The sequence below is a fragment of the Sorex fumeus genome, unplaced genomic scaffold (assembly GCF_029834395.1).
Source record: "Sorex fumeus unplaced genomic scaffold, SorFum_2.1 ptg000047l, whole genome shotgun sequence".
Classification (NCBI taxonomy): domain Eukaryota; kingdom Metazoa; phylum Chordata; class Mammalia; order Eulipotyphla; family Soricidae; genus Sorex; species Sorex fumeus.
In genome coordinates this window covers 8,042,089-8,059,882 of record NW_026606104.1, presented here as the reverse complement: position 1 = coordinate 8,059,882, position 17,794 = coordinate 8,042,089, and the positions used below count along the sequence as shown (strand labels likewise).

Genomic DNA, 17,794 nt, shown 5'->3' with positions numbered 1-17,794 from the left:
TAAAAACAAAGAAATGACTGGTATTGAATGATGGCAAACCTTTGACTTTTGAGCACAAACAAGTTATCAAAGAGTGTAGGGAGGTGGGTAAGGAAGAGGCAGACTAAAACTGACATAATGACAGTGGTGTAGGGTCTTATGCCTTTTGTCTTGTGAAGGTTTAGCAATCTTGAACAACAAAACTGTAAAAGATACTACTGTAATCATACTGCCTAAATTAGAATTTTTTTAAAAAGTACTACTTTTCTGTTTATTTCCTTCCTGGTCATTCATTCATTCTTCATAGAGGAGAGACAATCATTTATTTCTTGTGTTTTTGTTGAAGGGTCCTCTGTGGGTACCTGAACCCCGTTCTGTTGATAATCCTAAGACTCAGCAGTTCATCAGTACTCCCATCATTAATTGATGTTTATGCAGTTCTAAAATCATTCTCATTATAATATAGTTTTTCATCCTAATGTCTTTACCTTTTAGGGACTCTTGCTTTTGTTTCTTTTGTTTTTTGGGTCATCCCTGGATTTGTGCTCAGGGATTATTCCACGTGCTTCCGGAATTGGTACCAGCAGCTGAACCCAGGTCTGCTTTGCGCAAGGCCAGTACCTGCTGTACTGTCTCTCCGAACCATTGGAATTTTCATTAAAAATGTGTGTGTGTGTGTGTGTGTGTGTGTGTGTGTGTGTGTGTGTTTCTGGGGCCTGCTTGAGTCTTGCTGTCTGGATGTTGCTCCCAGAAGTGCTTGGGGATTGAACCAAGATGTCCCACATGCTGAGCATATGCTCTAGCCCTTTGAAGGATCTCCCTGGTTCATGTATCTTATAATCATGAGTTAATATCAACAAATACTGGGTACTATATACTGTGGAGAATTCATTTTCTGCTTTGTGTCATCGTATGACTGGAGTAGCTCCTGATCCTCCAGTAACGTGTGAAATATTTACATACAGAACTGGATTTTGTAGTTATAATTACTAAATAGCTTTAAGAAGGTAGTTTTGGATCTGTTGCTGTTCTATTTCCAGCATACTGGTTTCTTGCCGATTTCATGTAAGTAGTCCTCAGTCTAGTCTAGTATCTTGTCAGTGCTGTTGCTCACAGTCTCTCAGACTCCACTTGCTGTTGGTGCTCTGTATGTAGTCTGTCACTGGGGCTCAGCAGCCCTTTGTCCCCTTGCTATCCTTTGTTCTCAGGCCATGTGCTTGTGGGTGAGAATTGCTACTTTTCTGCCTTCTGCTTGAACACAGGTGAGGGGGTCAAAGGGGATGTTACACAGCTGGTGCTCTCTTTTATACCTTACTATTGCCCACCCTCAGTCATTTCCATTAGCTATTTGACAGGCCACCGGGGAGAGTCAAAAAGACCAGTTAAACCAACTAGATTACTTGGTCTTTCTTCTTTCCCCTCTATTTACCCTTTAACTTTTGTACTGAAAATTATTTATGCATATTAAACATGTATTTATTGAGGGCCATCTTATGTTGGCGGGTACATGATAACATTTAAGGATGAATTTGTTATATGCCTGCCAGAAAGGCAGTCTGGTGGGGTGGGAGGGAACCTGGGACATTGGTGGAGGGAAGGGGACATTGGTGTTGGAACATTGTATGCTGAAATGACTCTATCATAAACAGCTTTGTAAATCATACTCAAAAACATTCTTAAAAAAAGGATGATGTATCAGGATTCAACAGTTTTCTAATGAATCGCCAAAAAATAAATACAGCAACCAGAGCTATAGTACAACAGGTAGTACTGACTGTTATAGATAGCCTTGCATGTGGTAACTCATGCTTGATCCCTGACACCCCATACAGTCGTGTGAGACTGCCAGGAGTGATCCATGAGCACAGAGCCAGGAGTAAGCCCTGAGCACATTTGGGTGTTGCCCAAATCACCTTAATTCCCCCCTGCCTCTTCCCCTCCCCCCCAAAAAAGTACATCTATAGGGAGGGAAATACAAAACGTGAACTGTTGAGTGATAAGTCTAGATAGACCTTACTGATGATGTTATCCTTGAAATTTTAAAATAATTGGGGGGTGGGGTGCTGGTGGAGAGATAAATACATGCTGAGCACATGTGCACTGCATGCAGAAGGCCTGGGTTGAGTTTTGGCACTGCATGGTCCTCCAGTCTCTGGGAGTGATCTCTGAGCACAGAGCTAGGAGTGAACCCCCAGCACTCCTGGTGTAGTCTTCCCAGCATTTCATATATATATGTATATATATATATATATATATATATATATGTAGTCCTTGAGCATCTTTGGGTGCCCCTTTCCCCACAAACAAACCTCAAAAAGTAAACCTTAGCCTTATCACTAAAATTTTCTTTTTCTTTTTTGGTGGTTGGGAGGGTGGGACTCCTGACAGTTCTTAGCACTTACTGTGAACTGTGCTCAGAGATCACTCCTGGCAATGATCATGGGACCATGTCACGCTGGGATCAAAACATGGTTGGCTGTCTGCAAGACAGTTGCTTTAACCCTGTACTATTTGTGACCCCTTATTAACTCCCTTTCCTTTCCCCCTTTCCCGTCCCCTTCTTCTTCCCCCACCCCCAACCTCTCCTCTTTTCTTCCCTTCCTTTCTCTTCCCATCCCCTTTGGTTTTGGGTCCACATCTGGTAGTGCTCAGGGTTTACTCCTGGCTCTGCACTTGGGAATTACTCCTGGCAGTGTTCAGTGAACCATACGGGATGCTAGGAATTGAATCTTTGTTGGCTGTGAGGAAGGCCCAGTGCCCTACCCGCTATTGCTTTGACTCCTCACCACCAGTTCTTAAAACATTTTAACTCTAAGAATATAAGTATATTTTCCCAAAATATGAAACAGCATATTAAATTAAATAATGATATAAAACAAAGCATGTTGTCAGAGTTGAGAGTACTTAAAAGAACTGGATTGCAGGGTTTTTATCTATGGAACCCTAGGCTTGATTCCTGAACCCTTCATGGTGCCCTGAGTTGAAGTAGCCTTGAAACACTGTTCACTTTGCTCAAAACCAAAATTTAATACATTATCTTTTCTTTCCTGTAGATTGGCACTGATATCCATTATTACGTTTGAAAACCACTGCTCTTTAAATAGTGCTGTTTTAAATTTATTGAAGTGGAAGGAGGGAGGCGTTTCTGTGGTTAAAGATCAGGGAAAAACTATAAAGTGTGACGACTTAGCATTATGGGTTCCGGGGTAATCGTGTGAAAAAGCTACCACGTTTGCTTGTTGTTGAAATCCTTTTTTACCCCCCACATTACCACCTCTTGAGATTCTGTCAAGTGGTTCTTCTTTAGGATATCCTTTAAGAAACAGTACCATAGATGTTCATATTGTCAGACATTTGCCCTCACTTTGGTTATTTTCATATTTTAAGTCAATTTTAAATATTTAATTTAATTTTTAATATGGAAATATTACTCGGTATGATTATAAAATATCAAATTGTTGTAAAATTAAAAACATAGGTCTGGCATTCTAGGGGAAAGGGCAGCTCAGATAGAGAAGGGAGCACGAAATAAAGGGTGTTGGGAGGATCCTCCCAGGATGGGAGATGCATGCTGAAAGTTGACTATGGACCGAACATGATTGCCACTCAATGCCTCTTTTGCAGACCACAACACCCAAAAGGATAGAGAAAACAAAAGGGAATGCCCTGCCACAGAGGCAGGGGGGGATGGGGGGATGGGGGTGGGAGGGATACTGGGATCCATGGTGGTGGAAAATGGGCACTGGTGGAGGGATGGGTATTTGATCATTGTATAATCGAAACCCAAGCACAAAAATTTGTAAGTCTACAATTGTACCTCATGGTGTTTCACTAATTAAAAAAAAAAAAAGTAGGTCTAGGGATGTGGCTCATTGGTAAAATACTTGCCTTCCATAGATATAGAGACCTGGGTTTGATTGCAGAAAAAAAATAGAAAAGATAGGGTTTGGTTTTATTTGTGGACCATTTTCAGTTTGGTCAGAGTGTCAAGTGCCAGGGATTGAGCTTGGACCACTGATCACTGATACGCAGAGCTTGTTCTACAGACCTTTCTTTTTTGAAGCAGGATTTTATTTGGGGGTTTTGAAGGGAAGGAGGAAGAGAAAGTGAGTAACGTGCTTAAAAGAGAACCTGTGCTTCTCCAAGGGTGGAACGAATTCCTCCACACATCACAACATTGGACATGAAAGCATGAAAGCACACATCTCAAGAGAGAAGATGCGGCGACACATGTGCTCGGGCACCACATGTGCTCAGCCATGTGAGCACAAGCATCATAGGGGCTCAGGCAGCATATGCATTTTGTAGACCTTTGAGCTCTCTATTTGGCCCCATATGTTATCTTTTCCATTTCCTCCATCCTTCTTAAGAACATCTGCTTTTTTGTTTGTTTCGGGGCTATTCCTGCAATGTTCAGGGCTTATTCCTGGCTCTGTAATCAGAGATCACTCCTGGTGTGCTCCGAGGACCATATGGATTGCCAGGGATTGAACCCAACTCAGGCAAGGGAAGTGCATTACACTTTTCACCCCTCATGTAACTTGTTTTGGGTGATGATCAGGGCTCAGGGTTACCCCTGGCTCAGCATTCGGGAATCACTTTTGGGTGGGGCTCAGAGGACCATATCCATATGGGATGCTAGTATTGAGCCTGGGGAGGCTATGTACTAGGCAAGTGCCTTACCCGTGATAGTTTCTCTCCAGCTCCTTACCTATTTCTTGTTAGGAATTTCTCTCATACCTTATCTCCTCCTCCTCCTTCATTCTTTTTTTTTTTTTTTTTTTTTTTTTTGCTTTTTGGGTCACACAGGTGGTGCACAGGGGTTACTCCTGGCGCATGCACTCAAGAATCACTCCTGGTGATGCTCAGGGGACGGTATGGGATGCTGGGAATCGAACCCGGGTCAGCAGCATGCAAGGCAAATACCCTACCCACTGTGCTATGACTCCAGTCCCTCCATTCTTTAAATATGGCTATACCCCAAATTTCAAACCCTCCTTTGATTGTATGATTATATAAACATTCCTTTTAGAGGCCTGGCAGATAGCTCAGTGGTTTAAAGCAAGTCAAGAATTGTGAAGTCAAATCTCTTTGTCACCACTTGTAGTGATTAGTATAGTCCATAAAGCACTTGCCCTGTACGTGGAGGGCCACAAGTTCACATCACACGTGCAAGCTTTGAGCGAATCCTGGCAATTTTCCGTTAGGGATGCCCAGTGAGAAGAGACTGGAAGATGACCTAATGGTCGTCTAGTGAAAGTGCCTGGGGCAGGTGTGAGTTCAGTTCTTCATTCTGTGATTATCAAAGTTGGTCCACCATCTTCTGTACTCCTGGTCCACCCTCCTCAACCTCTTGCAGGAGTGTTGGGCGACCCAGGGGTGCAGACAGTAGTAGCCTCAGATGCAATTGGTGGCAGGTGGAGGGGGTTGTCACTTGCTTAAAAGTAGATTTTCAGGGACACTGAGTAATTTTTTTTTCTGTAAAGGGGATTGGTAGTCTAAATTTGGGAGCCTTTTCCTTAATCTTATGCTATCCTGATGACCACCCCGAGAGACCTTATGCAAGGTAGGAGAAATATTAATTACATTAGCACCACATAGACTATGCTATGCCAAAGTAATGCTGAGTCCTAAATAAATTAGAACAATGCCAAACACTTTGTAGGATTTTTAAGCTGTTCATTTCTTAAACTATTGGTTTGAAAGGTGCTTCATTAAAAAGAAAGGAAAAAAAGCTTCATTAAGCACTGTAGCACTGTCCTCCTGTTGTTCGTCGATTTTCTCGAGCGGGCACCAGTAAAGTCTCCATTGTGAGATTTGTTGTTACTGTTTTTGGCATATTGAATACATCACTGGTAGCTTACCAGGTTTTGCTGTGCGGGTGGAATACACTCTAGCTTGCCAGGCTCTCTGAAGGGGCAGAGGAATCGAACCCAGGTCGGTCGGCTTCATTAAGACAGTAATATTTCCTTAGTTTTTTTTTTTTGACAATTGAAAATCTTCACGTACCTTTCCAGTGTTTTTAATAAATTGTTTTAAAGTGTACTTTTCCACATTGTATCCTATCAGTTATCTTTATTTTTTTTTAGAAATATTCTGAACTCTTGGGAGTTCTGCTGTGATCTGGACTTATTCTCTATGTGTCTCGGGGTTTGCCTTTACAATCATCCTGGCATGCTTTTTTGTTTTTTTGACTCTACAAGACAAACTTGTATTCATGTTTGTCTTCATCCCCAGCCCCACCCTCCTTTCAGTGCTGGTGTTTCAGCTCCGGGCCTCACAGATGGAAGATAGCTCTCTTGCTGAGCTTGTACCTCTGATCTCCTAGTTGTTGCATTGTTTGGAGATCGCAAGCTTGGTTATGTTATTTCCATATTAGTTTGGTTGTCATGTACCAAACATATTTGATTATGTTATTTCCATATTTTTTTGGTTGGGGTTGCACTTACGGTGCTGAATATTGCTCTCTGATGTGAGACAGAGTCAGGGGTGTCAAACTTGTGGTATTACAACTTCAAATCAGGTATTTGACTACTGAACCACATTTCTGCCATGCATCCCCTAACCCCTATAAAAATTGGTTTGGTTCTGGGAATTGAAACCTGGGCCTTACTCATGGAAGGCAGGGACTATTGCACCATTGAACTGAATCCCGGATCACCTGACTTTGACATTCTTTTTTTTTTTTATTTTTATTTTATTTTTTTTATTTATTTATTTTTTAATTTATTTATTGAATCACTGTGGGAAAGGTTACAAAGCTTTCAGGTTTATGTCTCAGTCATGCAAATATCAAACACATTTCCCTTTACCAATACTTATTTTTTACCCTGAAGAACCCCAATAAAACCCCACCCCCCACCCCTCCCCGTCCCTGTGAGGCAGATGAATTCTAGTTAACACTCTATCTGCTTTGATTAGATTCATTGTTTCAATAAGATTCACCACTATTATTTAGAGTTTACCCCCCACCCCCCAATCAGACATGCTGAAAAAGCATTGTGAAGTAATTTGCTTTCTACAGCTGGGTTCAAGAATTAAATGTTGGTTTTGGATTTCTGCTATTTTACCTATTGACCCTGGAAGTATTTCTACTGAAAGTCAGATAGTTAAGAAATTGGTTTCTGTGTTCTGGAGTCGTGGCCGTGCTGGAGAGCCGCTCGCGGGGGGCAACCGGTGGCCTCGGTAGGGCGTGAAGGGCGGAGCGAAACGCCCCCCTTCCCATGAGGTTTTAGTCACCCCCACACTCCCGGCTCATACCTGCTGTCCACAAGGCTCCCATGTGGCCGCCATCTTTCTTTCCAGAGAGGAGAGGGCGAATGGGGCAACACCCTTTCCCCTCCAGCAGACTTGATGGGCTGGATCAACGCATAGTCCGTTCACTTTTCTGCTCCAAGCTGCTGGGTTCTGCATTAAGTCCTTGTGCTTCTGGGGCCATGGCCGTGCTGGAGAGCCGCTCGCGGGGGGTGACTGGTGACCTCGGTAGGGCGTGAAGGACGGACCAGAACGCCCCCCTTCCCATGAGGTTTTAGTCGCCCCCACTCCCCCGGCTCATACCTGCTGTCCACAAGGCTCCCATGTGGCCGCCATCTTTCTTTCCAGAGGGAGGAGGGCAGAAGGGAGCAACACCCTTTCCCCTCTGGGCAGAAATGATTGCCTGGATTAACGCATAGTCCTTTCACTTTTCTGCTCCAAGCTGCTGGGTTCTGCATTAGGTCATTGTGCTTCTGGGGCTGTGGCCGTGCTGGAGAGCCGCTCATGAGGGCAACTGGTGGCCTCGGTAGGGCGTGAAGGGCAGACCGAAACGCCCCCCTTCCCATGAGGTTTTAGTCGCCCCCACACTCCCGGCTCATACCTGCTGTCCACAAGGCTCCCATGTGGCCGCCATCTTTCTTTCCAGAGAGGAGAGGGCGAATGGGGCAACACCCTTTCCCCTCCGGCAGACTTGATGGCCTGGATCAATGCATAGTCCGTTCACTTTTCTGCTCCAAGCTGCTGGGTTCTGCATTAAGTCCTTGTGCTTCTGGGGCCGTGGCTGTGCTGGAGAGCCGCTTGTGGGGGGCAACTGGTGACCTCGGTAGGGCGTGAAGGACGGACCGGAACGCCCCCCTTCCCATGAGGTTTTAGTCGCCCCCACACCCCTGGCTCATACCTGCTGTCCACAAGGCTCCCATGTGGCCGCCATCTTTCTTTCCAGAGGGAGGAGGGCAGAAGGGAGCAACACCCTTTCCCCTCTGGGCAGAAATGATTGCCTGGATTAACGCATAGTCCTTTCACTTTTCTGCTCCAAGCTGCTGGGTTCTGCATTAAGCCCTTGTGCTTCTGGGGCTGTGGCCGTGCTGGAGAGCCGCTCGTGGGGGGCAACTGGTGACCTCGGTAGGGCGTGAAGGACGGACCGGAACGCCCCCCTTCCCATGAGGTTTTAGTCGCCCCCACACTCCCGGCTCATACCTGTTGTCCACAAGGCTCCCATGTGGCCGCCATCTTTCTTTCCAGAGAGGAGAGGGCGAATGGGGCAACACCCTTTCCCCTCTGGGCAGAGATGATGGCCTGGGTTAACTCATCATCCGTTCACTTTTCTGCTCTAAGCTGCTGGGTTCTGCATTAAGTCCTTGTGTTTCTGGGGCTGTGGCCGTGCTCCAAACTTAACTCTGATTTTCAGGGAGAAAGATTGGGTGGTTTACTTCTCATTGATCACTTTGTATATAGAGAGATGTCGCTACGCGGCCGCGCGGTTTTGAGAAAAAGTCCTCGTTCCCGCATACTCGAGCTGTGTTTTTAGAGGCTTCTGGTCACCGGGGTTCCATCTGGCGGAGGCGGGAAGCGGCGCCTACTCCATCTGGAACTTGCCGGTGATCTCGGCTCTTTTTGGAACCTGTTTTTTCTTTTTTTTTTTTTTCCTCCGGGATCCCGCACCCTCCATGTGTTCCTTCTCTTATGCTGAACGCTTCAAAGATCACTTTGGCATTCTTAATGAGACAGCAAAAAAATGTTTTTACTATATTTAGGCTTGACTTAGGGTGCATCCGTAGAGTGGAGGAGTGGAGCTCACTCTACAGTGTAACTCAAAGGCTGTTACTGGCACAGTGCTTGGGGCCTTCTCATGGCAGTGCTGGGGATCAAGTTGGGGGCTCTGTCTCCAGTATGCAAAGCCATTTGCTTTGGCCATTTGAGTTTTGATCCTCATCAGCTCCATTGTTAAGGTTTTTCTTTGGTGTTAGGGATTGAACATAGGGCCTCATATGTGAAGCTTGTGACCTACCACTGAGTTACATTCTGACTGACTTTAAGTTTTTAATATATGTGATAGTAAAGTTAGCATACATTAAATATTAATGCCATAGAGTTGATAGGTGAATGAGTAGCTTTTTCATAGAGCAGTTTTGCTTGAAATAAGGACTAACTTGGTATGTGTTCAGTATTTCCTTGAAGTGACGTATCACTTCACTTTTAAATTCATTTTCTTATTTGTATTTGTGGGTTTCCTCTTTTTATTCTGTGGGTAGATTGGTGTTACCATTTGGGGTCATCAGTAGTTTTGTTTACCACCTCCTTTTTGCTGTTAATGTCAAATATAGTACATTTATATATATAGTGTGTGCGTAACAATACAGTTATGTGTTATTTTGAATACTAGCCTTAGATGAAATATATAAGTGGCCTTTCATAGTTAGAGAATAACTTCTTGTTTTGTTTTTTTGTTCATGATATTGATGTGAATTTTTACTTGGCTTACTTGTATTCAACCCTATGAACTTCATTTAGTATTTCTTGTAAGTTAACTGTGCTTGTAGCAATGTTTATGCTTCTTAATTCTTTTTTTTTTTTTAAGTCTGGGGGAGGGTGGTGTTTGGGTCCATACCTGCTGCTTTAGGGGACACTTCTAGTATGTTCTATTAATACACAACTTATTGTGTGATATAATTTTGGAGTCTAATTTTGGGGCCATTGCTAATTAATCTTTACACTTAAATATGATTTTATTAAATTGGTGTGGATTTTTTTTTAACACTCCCAGATTGTATTGTTGAGGGATTGTGTGACATTCCCATCAATACTTCCATCAATACATTAGGCTCATTTCAATAATGGTTTCTTTTTTCCTCTGTTTGAAACTGTTTAAACACTCTGATTTACAAAATTGTTCACAGTACTGTCATTTCAGGTATTCAATATTCCAACACCAATCCCACTACCAGCGTGACCTTCCCTCCACTAAATTCCCAAGTTACCCCCATCCCGCCTCTTTAGCAGGCACAAAATAATTGACATTATATTGCTTGTTGCAACATGTATTTCATACTGGTGCTTTAAAGTTGTTGTCTGAGGATTTGCTGAGCTTTTAGGTGCTAGTTGAGCCTTCTTTGCTATTGTTTTTGCTAATTGAGCTTAGTGGGCATCTACACAACTATCCTATCAAATTTTCTCTATCTAATTTTTTCTGGGATGTCAGTACTTGGACTTTGGAGATGCTTTGTGGCCTCATATGCAACTGTGAGCCTACCAGGTTCAGTGTGGCTGCGGCTTCTCTTTGAGATTGGTCATGGGGCTGGGCAGTTTAATTTTGAGTGGATGAAGGTGTGTATGTGGGTGGACATGCTGGACCCTTCAGTGATCAGGAGTTTGGCGTGAGTCATCCCCCTGAAAGCTCCAGTGATCTGGGCTGAGAGACCTGGCCTACCAGGATCAGTGCTTGAAGGGAGGTCTTGATGACTTTCCTTGAATATACAGTTACCATCTACTTCATCCATTACTGTGTTCTAGTGGCATTGTCAGTTTTTATTCTTATCAAGTGCTTATGAAGTTGTTCTATGTGCCTACTTATTTTTATTTTTTGGTATTTCGGAGGCCACACCCAGCAGTGCTAAGGATTTTTACTCCTGAGTAAGGAGCTTTGGGATCACTCCTGATGGGTCTGACATATGGGATTTGGGGATCGAATCTCGGGTTTGCTGTGTGCAAGGCAATCGCCCTACCTGCTGTCCTATTGCTAGAGCTATTTTGGAAGTTGCAGCCTTGCCTATATTAGCTTAGCGTTATTGCTAAATCCTTTATTTTCCATAATCACTGAGATAATTTGAAACTGTTAACTTCATTTTAGACTGCATTTAAAATGTTTAAAATATTTCTTGGCAATATTTTTGATTTGAGGTACTTTTTATATTTTTTTAAAAAAAGGTCTCATTGGAAAGTAGTATGTAAAATACAATGAACATACAATATGGTGTGCTTTTGCTTTGAGGGACTAGGAAGATAACTCTGGTCATAAACACATATCTTGCATGTTCTAGGACTCAAGTTTACTTTCAGACTTTTTTGTATCTGTTGTTTTCTAAAAGTTTCCCCTGTCTCATCTTGTAGCGCCTCAAAAAAAAAAGTTTTGGGGCCACACCCAGTTGTGCTCATGTCTTTCTCTTGGTTTGTTTGGGACCATATGGAATGTCAGGGTTGGTCCTGAGTTGCCCATGTGCAAGGCAGGCACCCTACCCACTGTACTCTCTGACCCCTCTTGTAGCTCCTTCATCTTTTCCTTAATTACTGTTATTTTGCTGCTCTGTGTATTGAGTTTTTATATCACTTATTTCTGCCATTTCTGGTTATTGCTTTCTCATTTTGGCTTTCATGTATTGTGGTTTGCTATCTGTGCCATTATTTCTTTGAGCTCATTAAACATCCTCAACATTATGTCATGTGTCACGTGTCACTAAAGTCATTCTCTAAAATTTACAGAGCTGGCTGGTACTGGTTTGAAAAATACTGTTTTCACTCATTGAACTTAGTGGGTTTTTATGCGTAATCCCCATTGGGTTTGTTGTGCTCCTGCTGGGGGGGGGGGGCGTACAGGGAGAGGGGAGATTAACAGAGGTTCAGGAAATGGAGCTGGGTCTGTTGATATGTCAGAAGTCTGGTGTAATGTGGGATGCTGCCAGGACCTTAGCTGGAGGGAACAGGTTTTCGCCTTGGTTCCAGAAAGGCCCCTGAGATGTCCACCTTGGAGATTAGTCTCTCATGGGGATGTGAGGGAGCAAGCAGAGGTTCATTGACTTTAATTTTTTTTTTGTGAATCACTATTTTTGATTAATAATAATATAATAATAATACTAATAAGTCATCGATTTGCTCAAGCGGGCCCAGTAACGTCTCCATCATGAGACTTGTTGTTACTGTGTTTGGCATATCAACATACGTCACGGGGAGCTTGCCAGGCTCTACCGTGTGGGCGAGATACTCTCGGTAGCTTGCCGGGCTCTCCAAGAGGGGCAGAGGAATTGAACTCCGGTCGACCATGTTGGCCGCTTGTAAGGCAAACGCCCTACCGCTGATTATATAATATATTTGGTATAAAAGAAGCTCTGCATGTAAGTTAATCTTATATTTGGTCTTTTATTTCCTAAACAGAGACTCTACAGGGGCAGGTAATTCACTGGTCCACAAGCGGTCTCCTTTACGTCGAAGCCAAAAGACCTCAGCATCCTTGAGCAAGCTGTCTTTACAGGATGGGCATAAAGTCAAAAAGCCAGCATGTAAATTTGAAGAGGGTCAGGATGTCCTAGCTAGATGGTCAGATGGCTTGTTTTATCTTGGCACTATCAAAAAGGCAAGTTACCCTTGTAAAAGTCTTATGCTATTGCTGTAGTAAACTCTTAATTATCTTGAATTTGAATATCAATTTTTTAATTAAATGTTTTCAATTTTTAAAGAAGTCATCCTAAGTATTCCTCTGTATTTCAGATAAACATATTGAAACAGAGCTGCTTCATCATATTTGAAGACAGCTCTAAATCCTGGGTTCTCTGGAAGGACATTCAAACAGGCAGGTGCTAATACTTCTTCTGAACATGCTTTACATTGAAATCTGATTTTTTTCAGCTTGTTACTTTCTGTTGTTCTCTACAGAGTATAATGTGTTAAGATACCTCAGTTCTTTTATGATAAGATGCTAAGAAATTCAAAGTATGGTCTTCAGAGTTTATTATAGACTATAGAATAATTAAAATTACACTGAGTAAATAATAATAAAAATTACACAGTAGAGGGAGACTAGAGGACAGATGAGAATGCATACCTATAAACTACTGTTAGGAGCCTCCTGAGAACTTTGAAAATATTATAACACTAATTTTAGTACCTGATATGAGAAACACTTCAGGCTTAAACTTTACTATTACTTGCTTATATTAGTCAAAATAATGTTGTGAACTGATACTTATTGGGCACATACTGTTTGGCAGGTTCTGTGGAAAATTAGGACATATAAAGCAGATTTATAATATTAGAAATATTCATTAATAACAATGGTTTAAAATTACTGTTTAATTATGATTTTTTATGTTTAGATGGGAAAATGAGGCTATATTTGGGTGCAAGTAAAAATGAATACAGGTATGCCTTGGTTTGGTTATAGGTACGTTTCTTGTAATGTTTTTCTCTTTTAAACTAATTGTTCTGTGCCCTGCGAATCTGCAAAATACAGCAATTTTTCTGGGTGTGTTTAGGTGTGCCTTTCATTGAAAGCACTTTATATAAAACTGTAAATGTTAAAAATTTGAGTATTTTAGCTGTACAGCACAATTCCACTTCTGGTATTTTTATTTCCTGTATTCCTAGTATCTGAAGATTTTTTTTTTAAGTTATTATTGATTTTTTGGTTTTGGGGCCACACCCGGCAGTGCTCAGGGCTTACTAACCTGGCTCTGTATTCAGGGATTGCTCTTGCTGGTGCTTAGGGTCTGTATGTGGTGCTGGTTATGGGTTGCTGTGTGCAAGGCAAGTGCCTTATCCGTTGTATGCATTCTGGCCCCAACATACTGGTTTTAAACACATCTTGAAGAAAGAGAATAAATTTCCTGTTTCTCAAGTGAATATACCTTTCTAGAGTATTTAGTGATTGGGTTTACATTTGAATTTCAGCTGCATTTTTCTAGCAGATTCCTGATGTATCCTGTTTTTTAATTTCACTCATAATTTTTCCCTAAAGAATAAAAAGATTTGCTAAAGGAATTGTAATGTTTTAAGTGCAGTCTCTCAGTACTCAGGGCTTAGTAGGATATTGCAGTTTGCAACCTAGTACAATGTTTTTCTGGAGGAACTTTGTATGGTCCTGGGAATTTTAAAGGGCTAAAATTATGTTTTGAATCTGAAATAAGATAAGTGAGATAAGTGAGAAAAAATTGGGAGGTCTTTGGGAAGTCTCCAGTAGGACTGATACTGAACAGATCTTTTGCCTTGCATACAGAATTACTCTTTTTGAGTTTGTAAACATTTATCACTGGTAGCACTGATATGATATATATTATACTGCTTCCTGTTCCCCTTCCATTGTCTATAAGATGTATTAGTTTTCAGCTTTTCTTTTTGAGCTTTCTGTGAGATAATTATAGGTCTGTCTTTCTGTTTCCTTCCTCTCCCAACTCCTCTTCGTTTTATATCTTCCAGAAGAAAATTAGTGGGTACATAGAGGTAGGAAATTGTGAACGAGGGTGTAAATGTAACATGTACCCCACTAGGTATTGGTTAGTGGTCTCTTTTTTTCATCATCTTTTTACTATTCATAGATTTTTTTTCTCTTTCTTTTTGGATCACACCCGTTGATGCACAGGGGTTACTCCTTGCTTTGCACTGAGGAATTACTCCTGGCCGTGCTCAAGGGGTGGGGGTGGGGAGGACTATATGAGATGCTTAGGAATCGGAACCCGGGTTGGCCGCATGCAAGGCAAATGCCCTACCCACTGTACTATCACTCCAGCCCCATGTTCTTTTTCTTTTCTTTTCTTTTCTTTTCTTTTTTTTTTTTTTTTTTTTGCTTTTTGGGTCACACCCGGAAATGCACAGGGGTTACTCCTGGCTCTTCACTCAGGAATTACTCCTGGTGGTGCTCGGGGACCATATGGGATGCTGGGAATTGAACCCCGATCGGCCACGTGCAAGGCAAACGCCCTACCCGCTGTGCTATTGCTCCAGCCCCATATTCTTAGAATTTTAGTTAGAATTGCTCTTTGGCTATTTAGAATTGTAACACCCAGAAAGTAACATTCATGTAATATGGACTTGCTTTAGAATCAAGTGAATCTGAAACTGAATTATGCAGATTTCAGATTTTATCTGGACAGCAGCCTCAGTAGCTTTATTCCTATAAGAAACCTACTAGAGTTGCAGTAATAGTATAGTGGGTAGGGTGCTTACTTTGCATTCGGATTCAATTCCTAGCATCTTTATGGTCTTCTGAGCACTGCCAGGAATAATGATCCCTGAGCAACACTGGGTGTGACCCAAATCAAAATGACAATTAAAAAAATCTAATCTATTGTTTGTGTGTGTGTGTATGTGTGTGTGTGTATGGTCTTCAGCACTTCTTGGGAGAAGGTCCCTCCCCCCAAACAGTAGTGGATCCAAAAGATTATTTAAAAACTTTATAGAAATAATGGAAACATGTATAGTAATAGTAGTGAAAGAAATGCTCATTTATAACAGGAAGTACTGTGTTTAAATAAAAGCACTAAATAAATTTAAAATAACTTTAGGTTTCTGTGAAAATGATAACATTGCTGGTGACATTGTGAATTTCTATCTTTTTATTCTCACTGTTGTATCAGATGTATAACTTTGTCTTATATATATATATAGTGGACTCATAGAGGTTTATTCGGAAAAATTTAAAAGTAATGAAAAAGACTTAATAAATATTTACTATCTTAACAACAACTAATTTGTTACATATGAAATGAAATTGCCAGTATGTCAGTTCATTAATTTGTAGTTAAGGAACTTAGTAGGCCACTAAGCTATTCAAAAGTTCTGTTAGAACTAGGGAGATAGTATAGGAGGTACGGTGTTTGCCTTGCTGATGGGGCCAACTGTGGCTCGCGTACCTACACCACGTTTAGTGCCTTGGGCAACTCCAGGGCTCACAGTCAGAAATAATGACCTGAGCTCTGGGAGTGTGGCCCAAACCAGTTCCACCCTCTCCCCCCTCCCCCCCAATTTTTGTTAACTGGGGAGTAAAAAAGGTGCACTTGGATTTCACAAATCTGATTTCCAGCTCCTCAGGATTGCTTTTTGAGGATTGCTTCCTGATGGGAACATGTTATTTGATTGGCATTCCTTTTTCTGAGGAGCTGCTTTCCCTCCCAGTAGTCCAGATGGTAATAGTGGAAAGCAGCATCTCCTTCAGTTTGAAGTTATTGTTTCTTTTCTAGGGAATTGCAGGTTTGGAATGAGAAGTCCCAGACTGAGTTTGGTTGCTCTCCTGACTTAACCATAAACTCAGAAACACTGGGAAACATGTCCAGCCCAACGTACATGGAAGCAAACAAAGCCTGAAAGAGGAAGGAACAGAGAGGACAATAGTCCAAAACAAACAAGAAAAATTACAAAGAAAGAGACCCCTAAATTTGGTAACCTGGATGTTTAAGAGTAGAGGTCTAATAAAGTAAATGTGTTTTTCCCCCTGGATGAACTATTGTCCAGCTATTAGAAGTTTTAATTTTGAAATTGACAGTATGAAAGTTCTTATATTAGAATGATAAATATTTTTGTTGACAGGAAGTTTCTCACGGTGGAGCTAATATGGATTCTGGCTATTTGAATACCACAGGCCTTGATACCTTTTTACTGAAGACCTTTGAGTTAGTTACTCATTCTGAGTCTGATTTCTTCATGAATTTATTAATTTTATTGTCAGAGATGTGACTCAGCACTAGAACACATGTGTGAAAACCCAAGCTTGATCCCTGGTACCATAGTCACTTAGTAAAATGTGTATCTAATAAATGATAGAATTAAGTAGTACATGTCATGCTTAGCACAATGCTTGGCCCATGGTTCAAAGCAAAAAATTATAAGTTTTTATTACTTGTTATGAGAATAAAACATGCACATGTCCCTTCTGCCACTAAGCACCCTGGGTATGACCCACAAACTGATAGTGAAAAAGAAGGGGGGCAATACCCTGCCCACGAGCAAGTTAGTTGTTTTTTTGCCAAAAGATAGACTGGATTATGAATATAGACAGGAATCTCATAGTGGGGAATAACACATAGGAGATAGAGAGCAGCATTTTTATAGTACTTTGCTTTGAGAAGAAATAATTATAATCTAGTGGATGAACAGGGTCAGTGTAGGCTACTTTCTGAGTTAAAGGAATTTTGTTAAGTGGAACGCACCTTTATTATGACTGACTTAAAAAAATAGCTGACCTTTCATGTATATATTACATATTTCAGGAGCCACTGGAAGTGGGGAAATGGTCTGTACAATATGTCAAGAAGAGTATTCAGAAGCTCCCAATGAAATGGTTATATGTGATAAGTGTGGCCAAGGTAAACATACATATTTTTTATTATTACAAAAAATTTTATTAAATACTTAATGTCCAGACTGAAGATTAATGACTGAAAATACTTTACATTGGTAAATTACCGTATTTATTCATCAATTGTAAACATAATAATAGAGGGAAAAATAGATTGCTAAAATGCCTTCTTGAAGTTGTATTGCAGTATTTATTAATAAAATAGAATTTGCTTTATGCTTTTTTTGACATTAAGGATATCATCAGTTGTGTCACACACCTCATATTGATTCCAGTGTGATTGATTCAGATGAAAAATGGCTCTGTCGACAGTGTGTTTTTGCAACAACAACAAAGGTATATTTTAAGTGTTTTGGGCTAAAGCCCTAAATGGAATTATTCGTAAGACACTATCAACGTCGTGATTGCATACGTTGAAAGTTTATATGAATGAAATAAATAGTTAACCTTCGGTAGACAGAGGTGCTGTTTATTGTTATGAATAGTGATGTTTAGGTGACTTAC

At 41.2% G+C, this 17,794-nt stretch overlaps 1 protein-coding gene across 2 annotated transcripts in view; it reads left to right on the top strand.

The window, feature by feature from the left end:
- MTF2 (metal response element binding transcription factor 2) overlaps nucleotides 1–17,794 on the top strand; it is a 49,114-nt gene that overhangs the window by 9,882 nt on the left and 21,438 nt on the right. The window contains exons 2-5 of one of the 2 annotated variants that reach the window (XM_056123129.1): nucleotides 12,379–12,577; nucleotides 12,712–12,793; nucleotides 17,202–17,297; nucleotides 17,526–17,626. In XM_056123129.1, the coding sequence (XP_055979104.1) occupies nucleotides 12,379–12,577; nucleotides 12,712–12,793; nucleotides 17,202–17,297; nucleotides 17,526–17,626 (478 nt within the window). Of the gene's footprint in view, nucleotides 1–12,378; nucleotides 12,578–12,711; nucleotides 12,798–17,201; nucleotides 17,298–17,525; nucleotides 17,627–17,794 lie in introns of those variants that run through there. The other variant, XM_056123130.1, reaches the window with a different exon arrangement.